This window comes from Notolepis coatsorum (genome assembly GCF_963971535.1).
Source record: "Notolepis coatsorum genome assembly, chromosome: 5".
NCBI lineage: Eukaryota > Metazoa > Chordata > Actinopteri > Aulopiformes > Paralepididae > Notolepis > Notolepis coatsorum.
The window spans coordinates 50,711,244-50,738,743 of record NC_140169.1 but is presented as its reverse complement, the minus strand read 5'-3'; the positions used below and the strand labels follow the sequence as shown (position 1 = coordinate 50,738,743).

Below are 27,500 nucleotides of genomic sequence, written 5' to 3'. Positions count from 1 at the left end.
CACCTCCTCTAGTTCAGACTCACTACACACTGTACCACCTCCTCTAGTTCAGACTCACTACACACTGTACCACCTCCTCTAGTTCAGACTCACTACACACTGTACCACCTCCTCTAGTTCAGACTCACTACACACTGTACCACCTCCTCTAGCTCTGCCATACTGCCACCTCTAGTTCAGATTCATATGGATATTGAAATTCATTCCCACCAGACTTAACCCACCAGACACAGGGCTCTACGCTAACCTTTTTCACTAGGGGCACAGGTGCTCCTAAATGAAAAAATTTAGGAGCACACAAAGAAATGTAGGAGCACCCAAAAATATTTAGGAGCACAGTGAAAATATTTCAAGTAACAGAGTTTTTTTTTCTTCCAAAAATAAATGTATATTTGTACTGTGCATGTGTGTAAATTAGCTCTTGCTACAACCCTGCATGTTTAATCATTTTGTATTTTGTACTTGATGTTCATTAACATGTGCTGTCCCTATCAAATCAAACTACTGCTACAAAAGGTTCAGTCACTTAACTTTAGCCCCTTTTATGCATACAATGCTTATGTTTTGGCTGTGTTGCTCTTCTAGAAAAATAATCCTTTCAGGGTTGCCTATTGAAATACTGTACACTTTCCTACTGTACACTTTCCTGATGAATTGAAAATGGGGGACCCTGATGTAAACAAGACTAAAGTCTTTCTCTGGTCTGCATCCCCTTAACAATTGTGTGTATTGAGCTGTACTGTATTGTACCCATTCTGCAATCTGTTAATAAAGTTTTCAATCAATCAATCAATCACACCTCCAGTACAGAAACATTGTTTGAGTTTGCGTGTCAGGTAGACCATTGATTGACAGTCGAGTCTGCAAATTACATCACATCGCTTGCACTCCGGCGCTGCAGCTGGACCCATTGCCCACCTCTGCTGTTGATAACGCTAGCCAAGTTATTATACACACAGATACACAGTGGGCCAGTGACTTTGGTGTAGGGGTGTAACAATGCATCGATCCTAAGGGGGAAATTCAACTGCATCGATTTGAAAATGTTAGAATAGATTATCGCAATTTTAATGTGTACACGTTATGTTATTATCATGTCCGTTACAGCCAACACACCGACATACGCTACTGCATCAACGTTATGATTAACAAACCAAGGCATTCGTTTTGTTGCATTAACGTTATATTACTATTGCTATCGATACATCTAGGTGATCTAAAATCTATTGCTATTGGTAAGAGAGACTATAATAAGTTAGTGTCTCGGAAAACGAGAGCCCTGATCGCAATGGCGGAGTTTCAGGAAGTAAACAAGCAAAATGAGAGCTTCCGATTGGTCATTTGCTTTATTTCCCATGAAACCAGTCAATTCACTCTACTGTGATTGGACCGTTGGCTTGAGTGCAATGTGGGACTTGTAGTTTTTTAACGATCTCGCAGCGGAGGAAAAAAAAGACGAATTCGCACAGCGTGCGCGTAATTGATTTTTACGGTTCGCATACAAATATTTTTAGGGGCATATGCGAGCAATTTGGTCGCACTGTAGAGCCCTGAGACATTAGGGCTGGGGGGCGATATGGCCTCTAAATGATATCACAATATATATATATATAATACACGATATATATGGCGACATTTTGACATTTCCTCTAAAGCAATTGAAAATGCTTGATTTAACCCTTTGACGGATACAGTCACGCCAATATGATGATTATATAAACCTCTGTTGTCGAGCTTCGTCAATATACCCCCCCCCCCCCCCCCCCTCCAGGGTTAGCGGCTAACGTTAGTTAGCTTAGCTTAGTTAGCGGCTAATGTTAGTTAGCTTGTTAGCGGCTAACGTTAGTTAGCTTAGCTTAGTTAGCGGCTAACTTAGTTACCGCCTCTCTGTCTCTGGGCGAGTGTGTGTGTACGTGACGTAAACTGGGCGAGTGTGTGAGGGAGAGAGGAACGTGCTGCGCTAAATTAAGTCTCATCTCAGCCACGGCGGCTTAGAAACTAGGGATGCACCGATATGAAAATTGGATACCGATACCGATTGTTCAACTAACACTATCGGCCGATACCGATACCGATATTTGTATATTTGTACGTTTTTTTTTTTTTTTTTTTAAATGAAACTACTGTATATTTGTATGTGTATGTTTGTATTTGTAGGCCTCTTTACTTACTTAAAAAAAGGAAACATCAAGAAATATGTTTATGGTATCACTATCTCTCTCCCTGTATCGTCTGGCGGCCTGCAGAGGGATACTATTTTCTCAACCAGAGCTTTCAACCAATGCAATGGAACCATTCTGGCGGCCTGCAGCGGGATACTATTCTCTCAACCAGAGCTTTCAACCAATGCAATGGAACCATTTTGATTGACAGTCGATTCGGCCAATTACGCCACACCGCTAGCACCCACCTCCTGCTGTTCTTACCACCAATCGGCAAGCGTTTATTCATTTTCTACTTTCGGGCATGCCGCCATTGATCTGCTTGCGACTCACTCGAGAGCACAACAAACTTAACGTAGCTAATACCTTAGCTGCCCGGCCCGCCGACCAGCGCTCCACAGCATGACCAAATGAGACATAATGATTTTACTGCAACAAATATTATAATAAAACAAAGCCTTTCTATACATTTGTCTGGTTGAAAACTTTATTAACAGATTGCAGAATGGGTAGTTTGGTACGGAATGAGCAACGGAATGGAACTGAGCTATGAACGGAATAATGCCTTGCTTACTTGCTGTGTTCGGGTAAATAATATGCTGATGTTATATTGAACGTGTAACACTAACTATATAACGTTATTAACTAACTAGCTACCGTACCGGGAGCTCACGTTGATGCCTGGATGGTGCTAACTAACTAGCTACCGTTCCGGGAGCTCGATCACGTTGATGCCTGGATGGTGCTAACTAACTAGCTACCGTACCGGGAGCTCACGTTGATGCCTGGATGGTGCTAACTAACTAGCTACCGTACCGGGAGCTCACGTTGATGCCTGGATGGTGCTAACTAACTAGCTACCGTACCGGGAGCTCACGTTGATGCCTGGATGGTGCTAACTAACTAGCTACCGTTCCGGGAGCTCGATCACGTTGATGCCTGGATGGTGCTAACTAACTAGCTACCGTACCGGGAGCTCACGTTGATGCCTGGATGGTGCTAACTAACTAGCTACCGTACCGGGAGCTCACGTTGATGCCTGGATGGTGCTAACTAACTAGCTACCGTACCGGGAGCTCACGTTGATGCCTGGATGGTGCTAACTAACTAGCTACCATACCGGGAGCTCACGTTGATGCCTGGATGGTGCTAACTAGTGATATGGACCCTATGCAATTTGCATACAGGACAAACAGGTCCACTGACGACGCGGTCTCCCAGGTACTGCACAGCACCCTCTCCCACCTTGACCGTCAGAAGGGGGGCTATGTGAGACTGTTGTTTATTGACTACAGCTCAGCGTTCAACACCATAGTCCCCACCAGACTGGTGGACAAGCTGATCGAGCTGGGTCTGAGCTCCGCCCTGAGCGCCTGGGTACTGGACTTTCTGAGTGAAAGACCCCAGGCGGTCAGGGTGGGGGGTCAGACCTCCAACACCATCACCCTGAGCATCGGGTCCCCCCAGGGCTGTGTTCTAAGCCCCCTGCTGTACTCACTCTACACACACGACTGTGTGGCCAAGTTCAGCTCCAACTCCATAGTGAAGTTCGCAGACGACACGGTGGTGGTGGGGCTGATCTCGGACAACGACGAGAAGGCCTACCGGGAGGATTATAGGAGAGGACAGCAGGAGACACACACACCACTGATGATTAACGGGGCTACCGTGGACAGGGTGAGCAGCTTTAAGTACCTGGGGGTCCACATCTCAGAGGATCTGACATGGTCAACACACATAGACACAGTAGTAAAGAAGGCAAAACAGCGCCTCTACCACCTGAGACAGTTAAGGAAGTTCAGAGTATCGGGGAAGATACTCCAGTCCTTCTACTCAGGAGCTGTAGAGAGCATCTTGACTGGAAACATCACTGCCTGGTATGGAAACAGCACGGCACAAGACAAGAAGGCCCTACAGAGAGTGGTGCGCTCAGCCGAGCGTACCACGGGTATTGCACTACCTCCCCTGCAGGTTCTATACAACAAGAGGTGCAAATCCAGAGCCTGCAGGATAATGAAAGACCCTCACCACCCCAATAACAGCCTGTTCCAACTGCTGAGGTCAGGCAGACGCCTGCGAACCCCAGCTACTAGGACAGAGAGGCTTAGGCTCAGCTTCTTCCCCCAGGCCATCAGAGTCCTGAACAATGAACATTGAGTACCACTGTAACACTTTAGCATGAGCGGGCACACACTCAGGCCGCACGCACCCTCACTTATTGCCAAAAGGAAAGGCCACTTTAAATTAGTATTAGCAACAGTAACAGTGTATTGCACTACTATTACTACTACTGTTAACTGTTACCCGTTATTGCACACATTTATTGTTACCTGCTACCTGTTATTGCACAATTTTATTGCACACATTTTTTGTATTGGATTCTATTATATGTTGTACCAATTGCACATCGTTGCGGGCAAGACCACCCGCATTTCATTGTATATCCGTATGCCGTGACAAATAAAACTCTTGACTTGACTTGACTTGACTTGAACTAACTAGCTACCGTACCGGGAGCTCACGTTGATGCCTGGATGGTGCTAACTAACTAGTAGTGGGTAGTTGGGTACGGAATGAGCAACGGAATGGAACTGAGCTATGAACGGACTCGGAGTAATGCCTTGCTGCTATGGGTAATAATAATATGCTGATGTTATTGTCCGTGTAACACTAACTATATAACGTTAATGCCACAAAACGAATGCCTTGTTAATCATTAGTAACTTGATGCAGTAGCTTGTGTGTGTGTGTGTGTGGGGACGGCGGGCGTTGTGCAGGTAGGTCGCGAGTGAACTTTTTTTTTTTTTTGCCTTTTGACGCTACACAAATTGATGGATATTTATCGGCGACTGCTATCGGCACATTTGAGCTTATCGGCCGATAGGCCGATAGCAGTCAACAAGGCACTTATCGGCCGATACCGATACCCGACCGATATATCGGTGCACCCCTATTAGAAACTGACGTGAGGTTTTGTGCAAAACATCACAATGTCCACGATATGTTTCGAAAGTGTATCGTTAATGAACTGTACCCGATATTTATTTAACATTGTCATATTGCCCACCCCTACCAGACATAACCCACCAGACATAACCCACCAGACATGACCCACCAGACTTAACCCACCAGACTTAACCCACCAGACTTAACCCACCAGACATAACCCACCAGACTTAACTCCACCAGAAGTAGACCACCAGACTTAACCCCACCAGACGTATACCACCAGACTTAACCCCACCAGACGTAGACCACCAGACCACTTAACCCCACCAGACGTAGACCACCAGACCACTTAACCCCACCAGAAGTAGACCACCCGACTTAACCCCACCAGACGTAGACCACCAGACTTAACCCCACCAGACGTAGACCACCAGACCACTTAACCCCACCAGACGTAGACCACCAGACTTAACCCCACCAGAAGTAGACCACCAGACCACTTAACCCCACCAGAAGTAGACCACCAGACCACTTAACCCCACCAGAAGTAGACCACCAGACTTAACCCCACCAGACGTAGACCACCAGACCACTTAACCCCACCAGAAGTAGACCACCAGACTTAACCCCACCAGACGTACACCACCAGACCACTTAACCCCACCAGACGTAGACCACCAGACTTAACCCCACCAGAAGTAGACCACCAGACCACTTAACCCCACCAGAAGTAGACCACCCGACTTAACCCCACCAGACGTAGACCACCAGACCACTTAACCCTACCAGAAGTAGACCACCCGACTTAACCCCACCAGAAGTAGACCACCCGACTTAACCCCACCAGACGTAGACCACCAGACCACTTAACCCCACCAGAAGTAGACCACCCGACTTAACCCCACCAGAAGTAGACCACCAGACTTAACCCCACCAGAAGTAGACCACCCGACCACTTAACCCCACCAGAAGTAGACCACCAGACCACTTAACCCCACCAGAAGTAGACCACCCGACTTAACCCCACCAGACGTAGACCACCAGACCACTTAACCCTACCAGAAGTAGACCACCCGACTTAACCCCACCAGAAGTAGACGACCCGACTTAACCCCACCAGACGTAGACCACCAGACCACTTAACCCCACCAGAAGTAGACCACCCGACTTAACCCCACCAGAAGTAGACCACCAGACTTAACCCCACCAGAAGTAGACCACCCGACCACTTAACCCCACCAGAAGTAGACCACCAGACCACTTAACCCCACCAGAAGTAGACCACCGGACCACTTAACCCCACCAGACTTAACCCCACCAGACGTAGACCACCAGACTTAACCCCACCAGACGTAGACCACCAGACCACTTAACCCCACCAGAAGTAGACCACCAGACTTAACCCCACCAGACGTAGACCACCAGACTTAACCCCACCAGACGTAGACCACCAGACTTAACCCCACCAGACGTAGACCACCGACCACTTAACCCCACCAGAAGTAGACCACCAGACTTAACCCCACCAGACGTAGACCACCAGACCACTTAACCCCACCAGAAGTAGACCACCAGACTTAACCCCACCAGACGTAGACCACCAGACTTAACCCCACCAGAAGTAGACCACCAGACTTAACCCCACCAGAAGTAGACCACCAGACCACTTAACCCCACCAGACGTAGACCACCAGACCACTTAACCCCACCAGAAGTAGACCACCCGACTTAACCCCACCAGACGTAGACCACCAGACCACTTAACCCCACCAGAAGTAGACCACCAGACCACTTAACCCCACCAGATGTAGACCACCAGACCACTTAACCCCACCAGACGTAGACCACCAGACTTAACCCCACCAGAAGTAGACCACCCGACTTAACCCCACCAGACGTAGACCACCAGACCACTTAACCCCACCAGAAGTAGACCACCTGACTTAACCCCACCAGAAGTAGACCACCAGACTTAACCCCACCAGAAGTAGACCACCCGACCACTTAACCCCACCAGAAGTAGACCACCAGACTTAACCCCACCAGAAGTAGACCACCCGACCACTTAACCCCACCAGAAGTAGACCACCCGACCACTTAACCCCACCAGACTTAACCCCACCAGACGTAGACCACCAGACTTAACCCCACCAGACGTAGACCACCAGACCACTTAACCCCACCAGAAGTAGACCACCAGACTTAACCCCACCAGACGTAGACCACCAGACTTAACCCCACCAGACGTAGACCACCAGACTTAACCCCACCAGACGTAGACCACCCGACCACTTAACCCTACCAGACGTAGACCACCAGACCACTTAACCCCACCAGAAGTAGACCACCAGACTTAACCCCACCAGACGTAGACTACCAGACCACTTAACCCCACCAGAAGTAGACCACCAGACTTAACCCCACCAGAAGTAGACCACCAGACCACTTAACCCCACCAGAAGTAGACCACCAGACCACTTAACCCCACCAGAAGTAGACCACCCCACCAGAAGTAGACCACCAGACCACTTAACCCCACCAGAAGTAGACCACCAGACCACTTAACCCCACCAGAAGTAGACCACCAGACTTAACCCCACCAGACGTAGACCACCAGACTTAACCCCACCAGACGTAGACCACCAGACCACTTAACCCCACCAGAAGTAGACCACCAGACCACTTAACCCCACCAGACGTAGACCACCAGACCACTTAACCCCACCAGACGTAGACCACCAGACTACTTAACCCCACCAGACGTAGACCACCAGACTTAACCCCACCAGACGTAGACCACCAGACTTAACCCCACCAGACGTAGACCACCCGACTTAACCCCACCAGACGTAGACCACCAGACTTAACCCCACCAGACGTAGACCACCAGACCACTTAACCCCACCAGAAGTAGACCACCAGACTTAACCCCACCAGACGTAGACCACCAGACTTAACCCCACCAGACGTAGACCACCAGACTTAACCCCACCAGACGTAGACCACCCGACCACTTAACCCCACCAGAAGTAGACCACCAGACTTAACCCCACCAGACGTAGACCACCAGACCACTTAACCCCACCAGAAGTAGACCACCAGACTTAACCCCACCAGACGTAGACCACCAGACTTAACCCCACCAGAAGTAGACCACCAGACTTAACCCCACCAGACGTAGACCACCAGACCACTTAACCCCACCAGAAGTAGACCACCCGACTTAACCCCACCAGAAGTAGACCACCAGACTTAACCCCACCAGAAGTAGACCACCCGACCACTTAACCCCACCAGAAGTAGACCACCAGACCACTTAACCCCACCAGAAGTAGACCACCCGACTTAACCCCACCAGACGTAGACCACCAGACCACTTAACCCTACCAGAAGTAGACCACCCGACTTAACCCCACCAGAAGTAGACGACCCGACTTAACCCCACCAGACGTAGACCACCAGACCACTTAACCCCACCAGAAGTAGACCACCCGACTTAACCCCACCAGAAGTAGACCACCAGACTTAACCCCACCAGAAGTAGACCACCCGACCACTTAACCCCACCAGAAGTAGACCACCAGACCACTTAACCCCACCAGAAGTAGACCACCGGACCACTTAACCCCACCAGACTTAACCCCACCAGACGTAGACCACCAGACTTAACCCCACCAGACGTAGACCACCAGACCACTTAACCCCACCAGAAGTAGACCACCAGACTTAACCCCACCAGACGTAGACCACCAGACTTAACCCCACCAGACGTAGACCACCAGACTTAACCCCACCAGACGTAGACCACCGACCACTTAACCCCACCAGAAGTAGACCACCAGACTTAACCCCACCAGACGTAGACCACCAGACCACTTAACCCCACCAGAAGTAGACCACCAGACTTAACCCCACCAGACGTAGACCACCAGACTTAACCCCACCAGAAGTAGACCACCAGACTTAACCCCACCAGAAGTAGACCACCAGACCACTTAACCCCACCAGACGTAGACCACCAGACCACTTAACCCCACCAGAAGTAGACCACCCGACTTAACCCCACCAGACGTAGACCACCAGACCACTTAACCCCACCAGAAGTAGACCACCAGACCACTTAACCCCACCAGATGTAGACCACCAGACCACTTAACCCCACCAGACGTAGACCACCAGACTTAACCCCACCAGAAGTAGACCACCCGACTTAACCCCACCAGACGTAGACCACCAGACCACTTAACCCCACCAGAAGTAGACCACCTGACTTAACCCCACCAGAAGTAGACCACCAGACTTAACCCCACCAGAAGTAGACCACCCGACCACTTAACCCCACCAGAAGTAGACCACCAGACTTAACCCCACCAGAAGTAGACCACCCGACCACTTAACCCCACCAGAAGTAGACCACCCGACCACTTAACCCCACCAGACTTAACCCCACCAGACGTAGACCACCAGACTTAACCCCACCAGACGTAGACCACCAGACCACTTAACCCCACCAGAAGTAGACCACCAGACTTAACCCCACCAGACGTAGACCACCAGACTTAACCCCACCAGACGTAGACCACCAGACTTAACCCCACCAGACGTAGACCACCCGACCACTTAACCCTACCAGACGTAGACCACCAGACCACTTAACCCCACCAGAAGTAGACCACCAGACTTAACCCCACCAGACGTAGACTACCAGACCACTTAACCCCACCAGAAGTAGACCACCAGACTTAACCCCACCAGAAGTAGACCACCAGACCACTTAACCCCACCAGAAGTAGACCACCAGACCACTTAACCCCACCAGAAGTAGACCACCCCACCAGAAGTAGACCACCAGACCACTTAACCCCACCAGAAGTAGACCACCAGACCACTTAACCCCACCAGAAGTAGACCACCAGACTTAACCCCACCAGACGTAGACCACCAGACTTAACCCCACCAGACGTAGACCACCAGACCACTTAACCCCACCAGAAGTAGACCACCAGACCACTTAACCCCACCAGACGTAGACCACCAGACCACTTAACCCCACCAGACGTAGACCACCAGACTACTTAACCCCACCAGACGTAGACCACCAGACTTAACCCCACCAGACGTAGACCACCAGACTTAACCCCACCAGACGTAGACCACCCGACTTAACCCCACCAGACGTAGACCACCAGACTTAACCCCACCAGACGTAGACCACCAGACCACTTAACCCCACCAGAAGTAGACCACCAGACTTAACCCCACCAGACGTAGACCACCAGACTTAACCCCACCAGACGTAGACCACCAGACTTAACCCCACCAGACGTAGACCACCCGACCACTTAACCCCACCAGAAGTAGACCACCAGACTTAACCCCACCAGACGTAGACCACCAGACCACTTAACCCCACCAGAAGTAGACCACCAGACTTAACCCCACCAGACGTAGACCACCAGACTTAACCCCACCAGAAGTAGACCACCAGACTTAACCCCACCAGAAGTAGACCACCAGACCACTTAACCCCACCAGACGTAGACCACCAGACCACTTAACCCCACCAGAAGTAGACCACCCGACTTAACCCCACCAGACGTAGACCACCAGACCACTTAACCCCACCAGAAGTAGACCACCAGACCACTTAACCCCACCAGATGTAGACCACCAGACCACTTAACCCCACCAGACGTAGACCACCAGACTTAACCCCACCAGAAGTAGACCACCCGACTTAACCCCACCAGACGTAGACCACCAGACCACTTAACCCCACCAGAAGTAGACCACCCGACTTAACCCCACCAGAAGTAGACCACCAGACTTAACCCCACCAGAAGTAGACCACCCGACCACTTAACCCCACCAGAAGTAGACCACCAGACTTAACCCCACCAGAAGTAGACCACCCGACCACTTAACCCCACCAGACTTAACCCCACCAGACGTAGACCACCAGACTTAACCCCACCAGACGTAGACCACCAGACTTAACCCCACCAGACGTAGACCACCCGACCACTTAACCCCACCAGACGTAGACCACCAGACCACTTAACCCCACCAGAAGTAGACCACCAGACTTAACCCCACCAGACGTAGACCACCAGACCACTTAACCCCACCAGAAGTAGACCACCCCACCAGAAGTAGACCACCAGACCACTTAACCCCACCAGAAGTAGACCACCAGACCACTTAACCCCACCAGAAGTAGACCACCAGACTTAACCCCACCAGACGTAGACCACCAGACTTAACCCCACCAGACGTAGACCACCAGACCACTTAACCCCACCAGAAGTAGACCACCAGACTTAACCCCACCAGACGTAGACCACCAGACTTAACCCCACCAGAAGTAGACCACCAGACTTAACCCCACCAGACGTAGACCACCAGACCACTTAACCCCACCAGACGTAGACCACCAGACCACTTAACCCCACCAGAAGTAGACCACCCGACTTAACCCCACCAGACGTAGACCACCAGACCACTTAACCCCACCAGAAGTAGACCACCAGACCACTTAACCCCACCAGACGTAGACCACCAGACCACTTAACCCCACCAGACGTAGACCACCAGACCACTTAACCCCACCAGACGTAGACCACCAGACCACTTAACCCCACCAGACGTAGACCACCAGACCACTTAACCCCACCAGACGTAGACCACCCGACTTAACCCCACCAGATGTAGACCACCAGACTTAACCCCACCAGACGTAGACCACCAGACCACTTAACCCCACCAGACGTAGACCACCAGACCACTTAACCCCACCAGACGTAGACCACCAGACTTAACCCCACCAGACATAGACCACCCGACTTAACCCCACCAGACGTAGACCACCAGACTTAACCCCACCAGACGTAGACCACCCGACCACTTAACCCCACCAGACGTAGACCACCAGACTTAACCCCACCAGCCATAGACCACCAGACCACTTAACCCCACCAGAAGTAGATCACCCGACAACCCCACCAGAAGTAGACCACCAGACTTAACCCCACCAGAAGTAGACCACCCGACTTAACCCCACCAGAAGTAGACCACCAGACTTAACCCCACCAGACGTAGACCACCCGACTTCCCCACCAGACGTAGACCACCAGACTTAACCCCACCAGACGTAGACCACCCGACCACTTAACCCCACCAGACGTAGACCACCAGACTTAACCCCACCAGATGTAGACCACCAGACTTAACCCCACCAGACGTAGACCACCCGACCACTTAACCCCACCAGACGTAGACCACCAGACTTAACCCCACCAGAAGTAGACCACCAGACTTAACCCCACCAGAAGTAGACCACCAGACCACTTAACCCCACCAGACGTAGACCACCAGACCACTTAACCCCACCAGAAGTAGACCACCAGACTTAACCCCACCAGACGTAGACCACCAGACTTAACCCCACCAGACGTAGACCACCAGACCACTTAACCCCACCAGACGTAGACCACCAGACCACTTAACCCCACCAGAAGTAGACCACCAGACTTAACCCCACCAGAAGTAGACCACCAGACTTAACCCCACCAGACGTAGACCACCAGACCACTTAACCCCACCAGAAGTAGACCACCCGACTTAACCCCACCAGACGTAGACCACCAGACTTAACCCCACCAGAAGTAGACCACCAGACTTAACCCCACCAGATGTAGACCACCAGACCACTTAACCCCACCAGAAGTAGACCACCAGACCACTTAACCCCACCAGAAGTAGACCACCAGACTTAACCCCACCAGAAGTAGACCACCAGACTTAACCCCACCAGAAGTAGACCACCAGACTTAACCCCACCAGACGTAGACCACCAGACCACTTAACCCCACCAGAAGTAGACCACCAGACTTAACCCCACCAGAAGTAGACCACCAGACTTAACCCCACCAGACGTAGACCACCAGACCACTTAACCCCACCAGAAGTAGACCACCAGACCACTTAACCCCACCAGACATAGACCACCAGACCACTTAACCCCACCAGACTTAACCCCACCAGACGTAGACCACCAGACTTAACCCCACCAGAAGTAGACCACCAGACCACTTAACCCCACCAGAAGTAGACCACCAGACTTAACCCCACCAGACGTAGACCACCAGACTTAACCCCACCAGACGTAGACCACCAGACCACTTAACCCCACCAGAAGTAGACCACCAGACTTAACCCCACCAGACGTAGACCACCAGACCACTTAACCCCACCAGACGTAGACCACCAGACCACTTAACCCCACCAGACGTAGACCACCAGACTTAACCCCACCAGAAGTAGACCACCCGACTTAACCCACCAGACGTAGACCACCAGACCACTTAACCCCACCAGAAGTAGACCACCAGACTCAGTGGAGGTTTCTCTATGACAACACGTGAAACACAAATTCACTCATAATTCATAATTATTATTAATTTACATATATATATACATTTATTTTATTTATATATATATAAAAAAAAAATTAATTATTATTATTTTATATTTTTTTATTAGAAAAGTTTTCCCCTGTAAAAAAAATGCCAGTGTATTTTTTCTTTTTAAAAAATGGCCAGAATTGACAGCTCTGAGCAGGCCTGCACTGCAGTAATGACTGCAGTAATTATTCATGAAGAAAACTTCACAGGTGTGACCCAATGTTATATAAATAATAAATAACAGCCAATCGAAATAGGCTATTAACTTCGTCTAAGCACGGTCTGTGCAGTTAAACTCTTGCCATTGAATGGAGGATTGAATGATTGACAGCCCTTGCCATCCAATACATGGAGGTTGAATATGATTGGCAGCCTTGCAAATCCAATCAGAGATTGCTGTCATCTGCACATTTTTTAAGGTATTTTCCTGAACTGAAGAAATTTGTATCGTCAGCAAATAAAACAAATTGCAATATGTTTGACACTTCACATATATCATTAATATATAAAATAAAAAGTTTGGGCCCCAGGACCGAACCTTGAGGGACACCACATTCAATATTCATACATTCAGATGTGTAACCAGAGAGTTGTACATATTGTTGTCTATTTTCAAGATAGCTACTTAACCAGTTCATCGCCACCCCTCTCACACCGTATGTTTGTAATTTAGAAATTAAAATGTGATGATCTATCGTATCAAATGCTTTTTTTAAGTCAATAAAATTCACAGTTCACAGATGAGACTGGAGATCCCAATTATTTGACGCCGATCTCCTAGATCAGTGTTTCTCAACTGGTGGGTCGCGACCCAAAAGTGGGTCGCGGGGCCATTTTGAGTGTGTAAATTTTTTTTATTATTTTTTTTTATTTTTTTCTCTTTTTTTTTACTACCTATCTTTGTGAAAGTGGCTTCTCAGCTCTGGTCCAGCTGAATACAAAGCAGAGGAACAGATTGGATATTGAGCATGACCTCAGAGTTGCTTTGTCTACCATCACCCCAGACTTTGAGACTCTTGTCAGGAGCAAACAACATCCCCAGTTATCCCATTAGTTCCCTGGGATGTTAAGCTAAGAAGTCTGCTAAGAAGGATATATTATTATTATTATTATTATTATTATTATTATTATTATTATTATTATTATTATTATTATTATTATTATTATTATTTCATTGTGTTTTTAGCCATAGTTGCACTTTTGTTGCAACCCCAGTTATCCCATTAGTTCCCCCAAACTTACTGTAGGTCTGTTATGTTAACACTTTGATCGCCATGGTTAAATTCATAATTTACCATCCCTAGCCAGCTCTATTTGTCTATGGAGAAGTTCCCCTTCTTTGCAGGGCTATAACTTTTTAAATTCTATTGCTAAATTGACATTATTATGGCCCATTCAATGTCCTATATCCATTGTTCAGGGTGTAGCAACGTTATACTTTTTCATTCACATATGCATACTAAAATATGGTCTAAAGTATAAGTATGTTTTTATCGTTTTCTGCAGCTTTCTCCAGAACTTGATTTATAGCCCCAAATGCATTATATTGATGATCAAATACAGTTTGGTAGCGATCGGTGCTCTCTCTATCTCTCTCTCTCTCTCTCTCTCTCTCTCTCTCTCTCTCTCTCTCTCTCTCTCTCTCTCTCTCTCTCTCTCTCTCTCTCTCTCTCTCCATTCTTCCTCTCTCTCTCTCTCTCCATTCTTCCTCTCACTTCCGGGTCTCGACAGCTGGTCCATCCAGCCATATTCTCTCTTCTATCCTGTATGTATTGATCATTCTTAATGTGTTAATAAATCGTATTAACCGGATTCATTTGACTGAGTAAGTTATTCATATTCTGCAGACTCCCTCAGACTGTCAGAGCCCCCCCCCCCCCCCACTCTCCACCTTTACATCCCGACTCAAAACCTGGTCTGTTCTCCCGAACATACAACCTTCCCTCCCCAGAACACCCTCCTCCAACCTACCACCTCCCCCTCCCTACTTTCTCTCCCGCTCCTGCTTTTGCTCATTGTCAGCGTCTTTGGGTTATTTGAAAAGCGCTTTATAAATAGAATGTATTATTATTCTCAACACAATGTGTTCTTGTTGTTGTTTTTCAGGAGCTGATGAAGGAAGCCAAGGAGGCGAGGGAGGAGGCGAAGGAGGAGACGAAGGAGGAGACGAGGGAAGAGACGAGGGAGGAGACGAGGGAGGAGGCGAGGGAGGAGGCCCACCCCCAGAAGAGGGAGAAGAGCGCCGGGAACGTGGCCAACCTGGTCCAGAGGATGAGCACCTATGGCATCGGAGGCTTCCAGCCCCACGGGCCCCCCCCCGTACCCAGGAAGAGTGAGTTATACACCCCCCGTACCCAGGAAGAGTGAGTTATACACTACATCACCAGGAAGAGTGAGTTATACACCCCCCGCACCCAGGAAGAGTGAGTTATACACTACATCACCAGGAAGAGTGAGTTATACACCCCCCCGCACCCAGGAAGAGTGAGTTATACACCCCCCGTACCCAGGAAGAGTGAGTTATACACCCCCGTACCCAGGAAGAGTGAGTTATACACCCCCGCACCCAGGAAGAGTGAGTTATACACCCCCGTACCCAGGAAGAGTGAGTTACACCCCCCCCCCCCCCCACCCAGGAAGAGTGAGTTATACACCCCTCCGCACCCCGTACCCAGGAAGAGTGAGTTATACACTACATCACCCAGGAAGAGTGAGTTATACACCCCCCGCACCCAGGAAGAGTGAGTTATACACCCCCCGCACCCAGGAAGAGTGAGTTATACACCCCCCACACCCAGGAAGAGTGAGTTATACACTACAGCACCAGGCAGAGTGAGTTATACACTACATCACCATGAAGAGTGAGTTATACACTACATCACCATGAAGAGTGAGTTATACACTACATCACCATGAAGAGTGAGTTATACACTACAGCACCATGAAGAGTGAGTTATACACTACATCACCATGAAGAGTGAGTTATACACTGCATCACCATGAAGAGTGAGTTATACACTACATCACCATGAAGAGTGAGTTATACACTACATCACCATGAAGAGTGAGTTATACACTGCATCACCCATGAAGAGTGAGTTATACACTACATCACCATGAAGAGTGAGTTATACACTACAGCACCATGAAGAGTGAGTTATACACTACATCACCATGAAGAGTGAGTTATACACTGCATCACCATGAAGAGTGAGTTATACACTACATCACCATGAAGAGTGAGTTATACACTACATCACCATGAAGAGTGAGTTATACACTGCATCACCCATGAAGAGTGAGTTATACACTACATCACCATGAAGAGTGAGTTATACACTACAGCACCATGAAGAGTGAGTTATACACTACAGCACCATGAAGAGTGAGTTATACACTACATCACCATGAAGAGTGAGTTATACACTACAGCACCCATGAAGAGTGAGTTATACACTACATCACCATGAAGAGTGAGTTATACACTACATCACCATGAAGAGTGAGTTATACACTGCATCACCCATGAAGAGTGAGTTATACACTACATCACCATGAAGAGTGAGTTATACACTACAGCACCATGAAGAGTGAGTTATACACTACATCACCATGAAGAGTGAGTTATACACTACATCACCATGAAAAGTGAGTTATACACTACATCACCATGAAGAGTGAGTTATACACTACAGCACCCATGAAGAGTGAGTTATACACTACATCACCCACTAATAGTGAGTTATACACTACATCACCATGAAGAGTGAGTTATACACTACATCACCATGAAGAGTGAGTTATACACTACATCACCATGAAGAGTGAGTTATACACTACATCACCATGAAGAGTGAGTTATACACTACATCACCATGAAGAGTGAGTTATACACTACATCACCATGAAGAGTGAGTTATACACTACAGCACCATGAAGAGTGAGTTATACACTACATCACCAGGAAGAGTGAGTTATACACTACATCACCATGAAGAGTGAGTTATACACTACATCACCATGAAGAGTGAGTTATACACTACATCACCCATGAAGAGTGAGTTATACACTACATCACCATGAAGAGTGAGTTATACACTACATCACCCAGGAAGAGTGAGTTATACACTACATCACCCAGGAAGAGTGAGTTATACACTACATCACCCAGGAAGAGTGAGGTATACACTACATCACCATGAAGAGTGAGTTATACACTACATCACCATGAAGAGTGAGTTATACACTACATCACCCAGGAAGAGTGAGTTATACACTACATCACCATGAAGAGTGAGTTATACACTACATCACCATGAAGAGTGAGTTATACACTACATCACCCAGGAAGAGTGAGTTATACACTACATCACCATGAAGAGTGAGTTATACACTACATCACCATGAAGATTGAGTTATACACTACATCACCATGAAGAGTGAGTTATACACTACATCACCATGAAGAGTGAGTTATACACTACATCACCATGAAGAGTGAGTTATACACTACATCACCCATGAAGAGTGAGTTATACACTACAGCACCCAGGAAGAGTGAGTTATACACTACAGCACCCATGAAGAGTGAGTTATACACTACATCACCATGAAGAGTGAGTTATACACCCCCCCCGTACCCAGGAAGAGTGAGTTATACACCCCCCCGTACCCAGGAAGAGTGAGTTATACACCCCCCCCGTACCCAGGAAGAGTGAGTTATATACCCCCCGTACCCAGGAAGAGTGAGTTATACACTACATCACCCAGGAAGAGTGAGTTATATACCCCCCGTACCCAGGAAGAGTGAGTTATACACTACATCACCATGAAGAGTGAGTTATACACTACAGCACCCAGGAAGAGTGAGTTATACACTACATCACCCAGGAAGAGTGAGTTATATACCCCCCGTACCCATGAAGAGTGAGTTATACACTACAGCACCCAGGAAGAGTGAGTTATACACTACATCACCATGAAGAGTGAGTTATACACTACAGCACCCAGGAAGAGTGAGTTATACACTACATCACCCAGGAAGAGTGAGTTATATACCCCCCGTACCCATGAAGAGTGAGTTATACACTACAGCACCCATGAAGAGTGAGTTATACACTACATCACCATGAAGAGTGAGTTATACACTACATCACATGAAGAGTGAGTTATACACTACATCACCATGAAGAGTGAGTTATACACTACATCACCATGAAGAGTGAGTTATACACTACATCACCCAGGAAGAGTGAGTTATACACTACATCACCCAGGAAGAGTGAGTTATACACTACATCACCATGAAGAGTGAGTTATACACTACATCACCATGAAGAGTGAGTTATACACTACAGCACCATGAAGAGTGAGTTATACACTACAGCACCATGAATAGTGAGTTATACACTACATCACCATGAAGAGTGAGTTATACACTACATCACCATGAAGAGTGAGTTATACACTACATCACCATGAAGAGTGAGTTATACACTACATCACCCATGAAGAGTGAGTTATACACTACATCACCATGAAGAGTGAGTTATACACTACATCACCATGAAGAGTGAGTTATACACTACATCACCATGAAGATTGAGTTATACACTACATCACCATGAAGAGTGAGTTATACACTACATCACCATGAAGAGTGAGTTATACACTACATCACCATGAAGAGTGAGTTATACACTACATCACCCAGGAAGAGTGAGTTATACACTACATCACCATGAATAGTGAGTTATACACTACATCACCATGAAGAGTGAGTTATACACTGCATCACCATGAAGAGTGAGTTATACACTACATCACCATGAAGAGTGAGTTATACACTACATCACCCATGAAGAGTGAGTTATACACTACAGCACCCAGGAAGAGTGAGTTATACACTACAGCACCCATGAAGAGTGAGTTATACACTACATCACCATGAAGAGTGAGTTATACACCCCCCCGTGCCCAGGAAGAGTGAGTTATACACCCCCCCGTACCCAGGAAGAGTGAGTTATACACCCCCCCTGTACCCAGGAAGAGTGAGTTATATACCCCCCGTACCCAGGAAGAGTGAGTTATACACTACATCACCCAGGAAGAGTGAGTTATATACCCCCCGTACCCAGGAAGAGTGAGTTATACACTACATCACCATGAAGAGTGAGTTATACACTACAGCACCCAGGAAGAGTGAGTTATACACTACATCACCCAGGAAGAGTGAGTTATATACCCCCCGTACCCATGAAGAGTGAGTTATACACTACAGCACCCAGGAAGAGTGAGTTATACACTACATCACCATGAAGAGTGAGTTATACACTACAGCACCCAGGAAGAGTGAGTTATACACTACATCACCCAGGAAGAGTGAGTTATATACTACATCACCATGAAGAGTGAGTTATACACTACATCACCATGAAGAGTGAGTTATACACTACATCACCATGAAGAGTGAGTTATACACTACATCACCCAGGAAGAGTGAGTTATACACTACATCACCATGAATAGTGAGTTATACACTACATCACCATGAAGAGTGAGTTATACACTACATCACCATGAAGAGTGAGTTATACACTGCATCACCATGAAGAGTGAGTTATACACTACATCACCATGAATAGTGAGTTATACACTACATCACCATGAAGAGTGAGTTATACACTACATCACCATGAAGAGTGAGTTATACACTACAGCACCCAGGAAGAGTGAGTCATACACTACATCACCATGAATAGTGAGTTATACACTACATCACCCATGAAGAGTGAGTTATACACTACATCACCCATGAAGAGTGAGTTATACACTACATCACCCATGAAGAGTGAGTTATACACTACATCACCCATGAAGAGTGAGTTATACACTACATCACCCATGAAGAGTGAGTTATACACTACATCACCATGAAGAGTGAGTTATACACTACATCACCATGAATAGTGAGTTATACACTACATCACCATGAAGATTGAGTTATACACTACATCACCCATGAAGAGTGAGTTATACACTACATCACCATGAAGAGTGAGTTATACACTACATCACCCAGGAAGAGTGAGTTATACACTACATCACCATGAAGAGTGAGTTATACACTACATCACCATGAAGAGTGAGTTATACACTACATCACCATGAAGAGTGAGTTATACACTACAGCACCCATGAAGAGTGAGTTATACACTACATCACCATGAAGAGTGAGTTATACACTACATCACCCATGAAGAGTGAGTTATACACTACATCACCCATGACGAGTGAGTTATACACTACATCACCATGAAGAGTGAGTTATACACTACATCACCCATGAAGAGTGAGTTATACACTACATCACCCAGGAAGAGTGAGTTATACACTACAGCACCCAGGAAGAGTGAGTTATACACCCCCCGTACCCAGGCAGAGTGAGTTATACACTACAGCACCCATGAAGAGTGAGTTATACACCCCCCCCCCGTACCCAGGAAGAGTGAGTTATACACTACAGCACCCAGGAAGAGTGAGTTATACACCCCCGTACCCAGGAAGAGTGAGTTATACACCCCCCCGCACCCAGGAAGAGTGAGTTATACACCCCCGTACCCAGGAAGAGTGAGTTATACACCCCCCCGCACCCAGGAAGAGTGAGTTATACACCCCCCGTACCCAGGAAGAGTGAGTTATACACTACATCACCATGAAGAGTGAGTTATACACTACAGCACCCAGGAAGAGTGAGTTATACACTACATCACCATGAAGAGTGAGTTATACACTACAGCACCATGAAGAGTGAGTTATACACTACATCACCATGAAGAGTGAGTTATACACTACATCACCATGAAGAGTGAGTTATACACTACAGCACCATGAAGAGTGAGTTATACACTACATCACCATGAAGAGTGAGTTATACACTACAGCACCCAGGAAGAGTGAGTTATACACTACATCACCATGAAGAGTGAGTTATACACTACATCACCATGAAGAGTGAGTTATACACTACATCACCAGGAAGAGTGAGTTATACACTACATCACCATGAAGAGTGAGTTATACACTACATCACCCAGGAAGAGTGAGTTATACACTACATCACCATGAAGAGTGAGTTATACACTACAGCACCATGAAGAGTGAGTTATACACTACATCACCATGAAGAGTGAGTTATACACTACAGCACCATGAAGAGTGAGTTATACACTACATCACCATGAAGAGTGAGTTATACACTACATCACCATGAAGAGTGAGTTATACACTACAGCACCCAGGAAGAGTGAGTTATACACTACATCACCATGAAGAGTGAGTTATACACTACAGCACCATGAAGAGTGAGTTATACACTACATCACCATGAAGAGTGAGTTATACACTACATCACCATGAAGAGTGAGTTATACACTACATCACCCAGGAAGAGTGAGTTATACACTACATCACCATGCCGAGTGAGTTATACACTACATCACCATGAAGAGTGAGTTATACACTACATCACCATGAAGAGTGAGTTATACACTACATCACCCATGAAGAGTGAGTTATACACTACATCACCCATGAAGAGTGAGTTATACACTACATCACCATGAAGAGTGAGTTATACACTACATCACCATGCAGAGTGAGTTATACACTACATCACCATGAAGAGTGAGTTATACACTGCATCACCATGAAGAGTGAGTTATACACTACATCACCATGAATAGTGAGTTATACACTACATCACCCATGAAGAGTGAGTTATACACTACACTACATCACCCATGAAGAGTGAGTTATACACTACATCACCATGAAGAGTGAGTTATACACTACATCACCATGAAGAGTGAGTTATACACTGCATCACCATGAAGAGTGAGTTATACACTACATCACCATGAAGAGTGAGTTATACACTACATCACCCATGAAGAGTGAGTTATACACTACACTACATCACCCATGAAGAGTGAGTTATACACTACATCACCATGAAGAGTGAGTTATACACTACATCACCCATGAAGAGTGAGTTATACACTACATCACCCATGAAGAGTGAGTTATACACTACATCACCATGAAGAGTGAGTTATACACTACATCACCATGAAGAGTGAGTTATACACTACATCACCCATGCAGAGTGAGTTATACACTACATCACCATGAAGAGTGAGTTATACACTACATCACCATGAAGAGTGAGTGAGTTATACACTACATCACCATGAAGAGTGAGTTATACACTACATCACTCAGGAAGAGTGAGTTATACACTACATCACCCATGAAGAGTGAGTTATACACTACATCACCATGAAGAGTGAGTTATACACTGCATCACCATGAAGAGTGAGTTATACACTACAGCACCCATGAAGAGTGAGTTATACACTACATCACCATGAAGAGTGAGTTATACACTACATCACCCAGGAAGAGTGAGTTATACACTACATCACCCACTAATAGTGAGTTATACACTACATCACCATGAAGAGTGAGTTATACACTACATCACCATGAAGAGTGAGTTATACACTACATCACCATGAAGAGTGAGTTATACACTACATCCCCATGAAGAGTGAGTTATACACTACATCACCATGAAGAGTGAGTTATACACTACATCACTCAGGAATAGTGAGTTATACACTACATCACCCATGAATAGTGAGTTATACACTACATCACCATGAAGAGTGAGTTATACACTACATCACCATGAAGAGTGAGTTATACACTACATCACCCAGGAAGAGTGAGTTATACACTACATCACCATGAAGAGTGAGTTATACACTACATCACCCAGGAAGAGTGAGTTACACCACCCCCCCCCCGCACCCAGGAAGAGTGAGTTATACACTACAGCACCCATGAAGAGTGAGTTATACACTACATCACCATGAAGAGTGAGTTATACACTACATCACCATGAAGAGTGAGTTATACACTACATCACCCATGAAGAGTGAGTTATACACTACATCACCATGAAGAACCATGAAGAGTGAGTTATACACTACATCACCATGAAGAGTGAGTTATACACTACATCACCATGAAGAGTGAGTTATACACTACATCACCATGAAGAGTGAGTTATACACTACATCACCATGAAGAGTGAGTTATACACTACATCACCATGAAGAGTGAGTTATACACTACATCACCATGAAGAGTGAGTTATACACTACATCACCATGAAGAGTGAGTTATACACTACATCACCCATGAAGAGTGAGTTATACACTACATCACCATGAAGAGTGAGTTATACACTACATCACCATGAAGAGTGAGTTATACACTACATCACCATGAAGAGTGAGTTATACACTACATCACCCAGGAAGAGTGAGTTATACACTACAGCACCCATGAAGAGTGAGTTATACACTACAGCACCCAGGAAGAGTGAGTTATACACTACAGCACCCAGGAAGAGTGCGTTATACACTACATCACCATGAAGAGTGAGTTATACACTACATCACCATGAAGAGTGAGTTATACACTACATCACCATGAAGAGTGAGTTATACACTACATCACCCATGAAGAGTGAGTTATACACTACATCACCCATGAAGAGTGAGTTATACACTACATCACCATGAAGAGTGAGTTATACACTACATCACCAGGAAGAGTGAGTTATACACTACATCACCATGAAGAGTGAGTTATACACTACATCACCCAGGAAGAGTGAGTTATACACTACATCACCATGAAGAGTGAGTTATACACTACATCACCATGAAGAGTGAGTTATACACTACATCACCATGAAGAGTGAGTTATACACTACATCACCCAGGAAGAGTGAGTTATACACTACATCACCATGAAGAGTGAGTTATACACTACATCACCATGAAGAGTGAGTTATACACTACATCACCATGAAGAGTGAGTTATACACTACATCACCATGAAGAGTGAGTTATACACTACATCACCCAGGAAGAGTGAGTTATACACTACATCACCATGAAGAGTGAGTTATACACTACATCACCATGAAGAGTGAGTTATACACTACATCACCATGAAGAGTGAGTTATACACTACATCACCATGAAGAGTGAGTTATACACTACATCACCATGAAGAGTGAGTTATACACTATATCACCATGAAGAGTGAGTTATACACTACATCACCATGAAGAGTGAGTTATACACTACATCACCATGAAGAGTGAGTTATACACTACATCACCCAGGAAGAGTGAGTTATACACTACAGCACCCATGAAGAGTGAGTTATACACCCCCCCCCCCCGTACCCAGGAAGAGTGAGTTATACACCCCCCCACACCCAGGAAGAGTGAGTTATACACTACAGCACCCAGGAAGAGTGAGTTACACCCCCCCCCCCCCGTACCCAGGAAGAGTGAGTTATACACCCCCCGTACCCAGGAAGAGTGAGTTATACACTACAGCACCCATGAAGAGTGAGTTATACACTACAGCACCCAGGAAGAGTGAGTTATACACCCCCCGCACCCAGGAAGAGTGAGTTATACACCCCCCGTACCCAGGAAAAGTGAGTTATACACTACATCACCCATGAAGAGTGAGTTATACACTACATCACCCAGGAAGAGTGAGTTATACACTACATCACCATGAATAGTGAGTTATACACTACATCACCATGAAGAGTGAGTTATACACTACATCACCCATGACGAGTGAGTTATACACTACATCACCCATGAATAGTGAGTTATACACTACATCACCATGAAGAGTGAGTTATACACTACATCACCATGAAGAGTGAGTTATACACTACATCACCCATGAAGAGTGAGTTATACACTACATCACCATGAAGAGTGAGTTATACACTACATCACCATGAAGAGTGAGTTATACACTACATCACCATGAAGAGTGAGTTATACACTACATCACCATGAAGAGTGAGTTATACACTACATCACCATGAATAGTGAGTTATACACTACATCACCATGAAGAGTGAGTTATACACTACATCACCCAGGAAGAGTGAGTTATACACTACATCACCCATGAAGAGTGAGTTATACACTACATCACCATGAAGAGTGAGTTATACACTACATCACCCATGAAGAGTGAGTTATACACTACAGCACCCATGAAGAGTGAGTTATACACTACATCACCATGAAGAGTGAGTTATACACTACATCACCATGAAGAGTGAGTTATACACTACATCACCCAGGAAGAGTGAGTCATACACTACATCACCATGAAGAGTGAGTTATACACTACAGCACCCAGGAAGAGAGACAGAGAGAGAGAATAAAAAATGTAATACTTTATTTTCCTGTTTCTAACCCCTAACCCTATTGTCTCTACCTGCACCTACACTGTGTGGTGTATTGCGAGGGGACCCTATTAATTGTTACACCGCTGCACGGCATGCTGGGTACAGCTCGCTAGCTACCCCCGAGGTAACGTAACAGTCTGCTAATTAATAAGAGCTGCGAGACCAGAAGGGAAAGATGAAGAGAGAGAGAGAGAGAGAGACCGGAAAGATGGTGCTGCATCACGGTAGCAACGTTCTGTACGCTCGTCGCCAGGTTGTTGTTTCAGTCTGAGTTCACACATGTCAAGCGTCGGTGACGTAACGTTCTTCAGAAGGAATGCTTTTGTTTTCCTGAAGGAACACGACCGGCCGCCCGGGGCTCCAGATATCTAGCTGTACGTGCTGTGACTTATCGAATAGAACATTTTATTAACAGATTGCAGAATGGGTTACAATACAGTAGTCAAGTCAAGAGTTTTATTTGTCACGGCATACAAGCAATACAGTACATTGGAGGAGGTTGGGTAGGCGGGGTGGGGGTCTCCCTGTGTCTGTCTCTACTGTGTCTGTCTCTACTGTGTCTGTCTCTACTGTGTCTGTCTCTACTGTGTCTCTACTGTCTCTACTGTGTCTCTACTGTGTCTCTACTGTGTCTGTCTCTACTGTGTCTCTACTGTGTCTCTACTGTGTCTCTACTGTGTCTGTCTCTACTGTGTCTGTCTCTACTGTGTCTGTCTACTGTGTCTCTACTGTGTCTCTACTGTGTCTGTCTCTACTGTATCTGTCTCTACTGTGTCTCTACTGTGTCTGTCTCTACTGTGTCTGTCTCTACTGTGTCTGTCTCTACTGTGTCTGTCTCTACTGTGTCTCTACTGTGTCTGTCTCTAATGTGTCTCTACTGTGTCTCTACTGTGTCTCTACTGTGTCTCTACTGTGTCTGTATCTACTGTGTCTCTACTGTGTCTGTCTCTACTGTGTCTCTACTGTGTCTCTACTGTGTCTGTCTCTACTGTGTCGGTCTCTACTGTGTCTGTCTCTACTGTGTCGGTCTCTACTGTGTCTCTACTGTGTCGGTCTCTACTGTGTCTCTACTGTGTCTCTACTGTGTCTCTACTGTGTCTCTACTGTGTCTGTCTCTACTGTGTCTGTCTCTACTGTGTCTGTCTCTACTGTGTCTCTACTGTGTCTCTACTGTGTCTCTCTACTGTGTCTCTACTGTGTCTCTACTGTGTCTGTTTCTACTGTGTATGTCTCTACTGTGTCTGTCTCTACTGTGTCTGTCTCTACTGTGTCTCTACTGTGTCGGTCTCTACTGTGTCTGTCTCTACTGTGTCTCTACTGTGTATCTACTGTGTCTCTACTGTGTCTGTCTCTACTGTGTCTCTACTGTGTCTGTCTCTACTGTGTCTCTACTGTGTCTGTCTCTACTGTGTCTCTACTGTGTCTCTACTGTGTCTGTCTCTACTGTGTCTCTACTGTGTATGTCTCTACTGTGTCTCTACTGTGTCTGTCTCTACTGTGTCTCTACTGTGTCTGTCTCTACTGTGTCTCTACTGTGTCTGTCTCTACTGTGTCTCTAATG

The 27,500-nt window shown here is 46.4% G+C and overlaps 1 protein-coding gene across 1 annotated transcript in view; it reads left to right on the top strand.

The window, feature by feature from the left end:
- The window catches only part of cd2ap (CD2-associated protein), a 232,188-nt gene that overhangs the window by 74,067 nt on the left and 130,621 nt on the right, over positions 1 to 27,500 (top strand). The window contains exon 3 of the mRNA XM_084314088.1: positions 15,680 to 15,905. Within this exon, the coding sequence (XP_084170214.1) occupies positions 15,680 to 15,905 (226 nt within the window). The remainder of the gene's footprint in view (positions 1 to 15,679; positions 15,906 to 27,500) is intronic.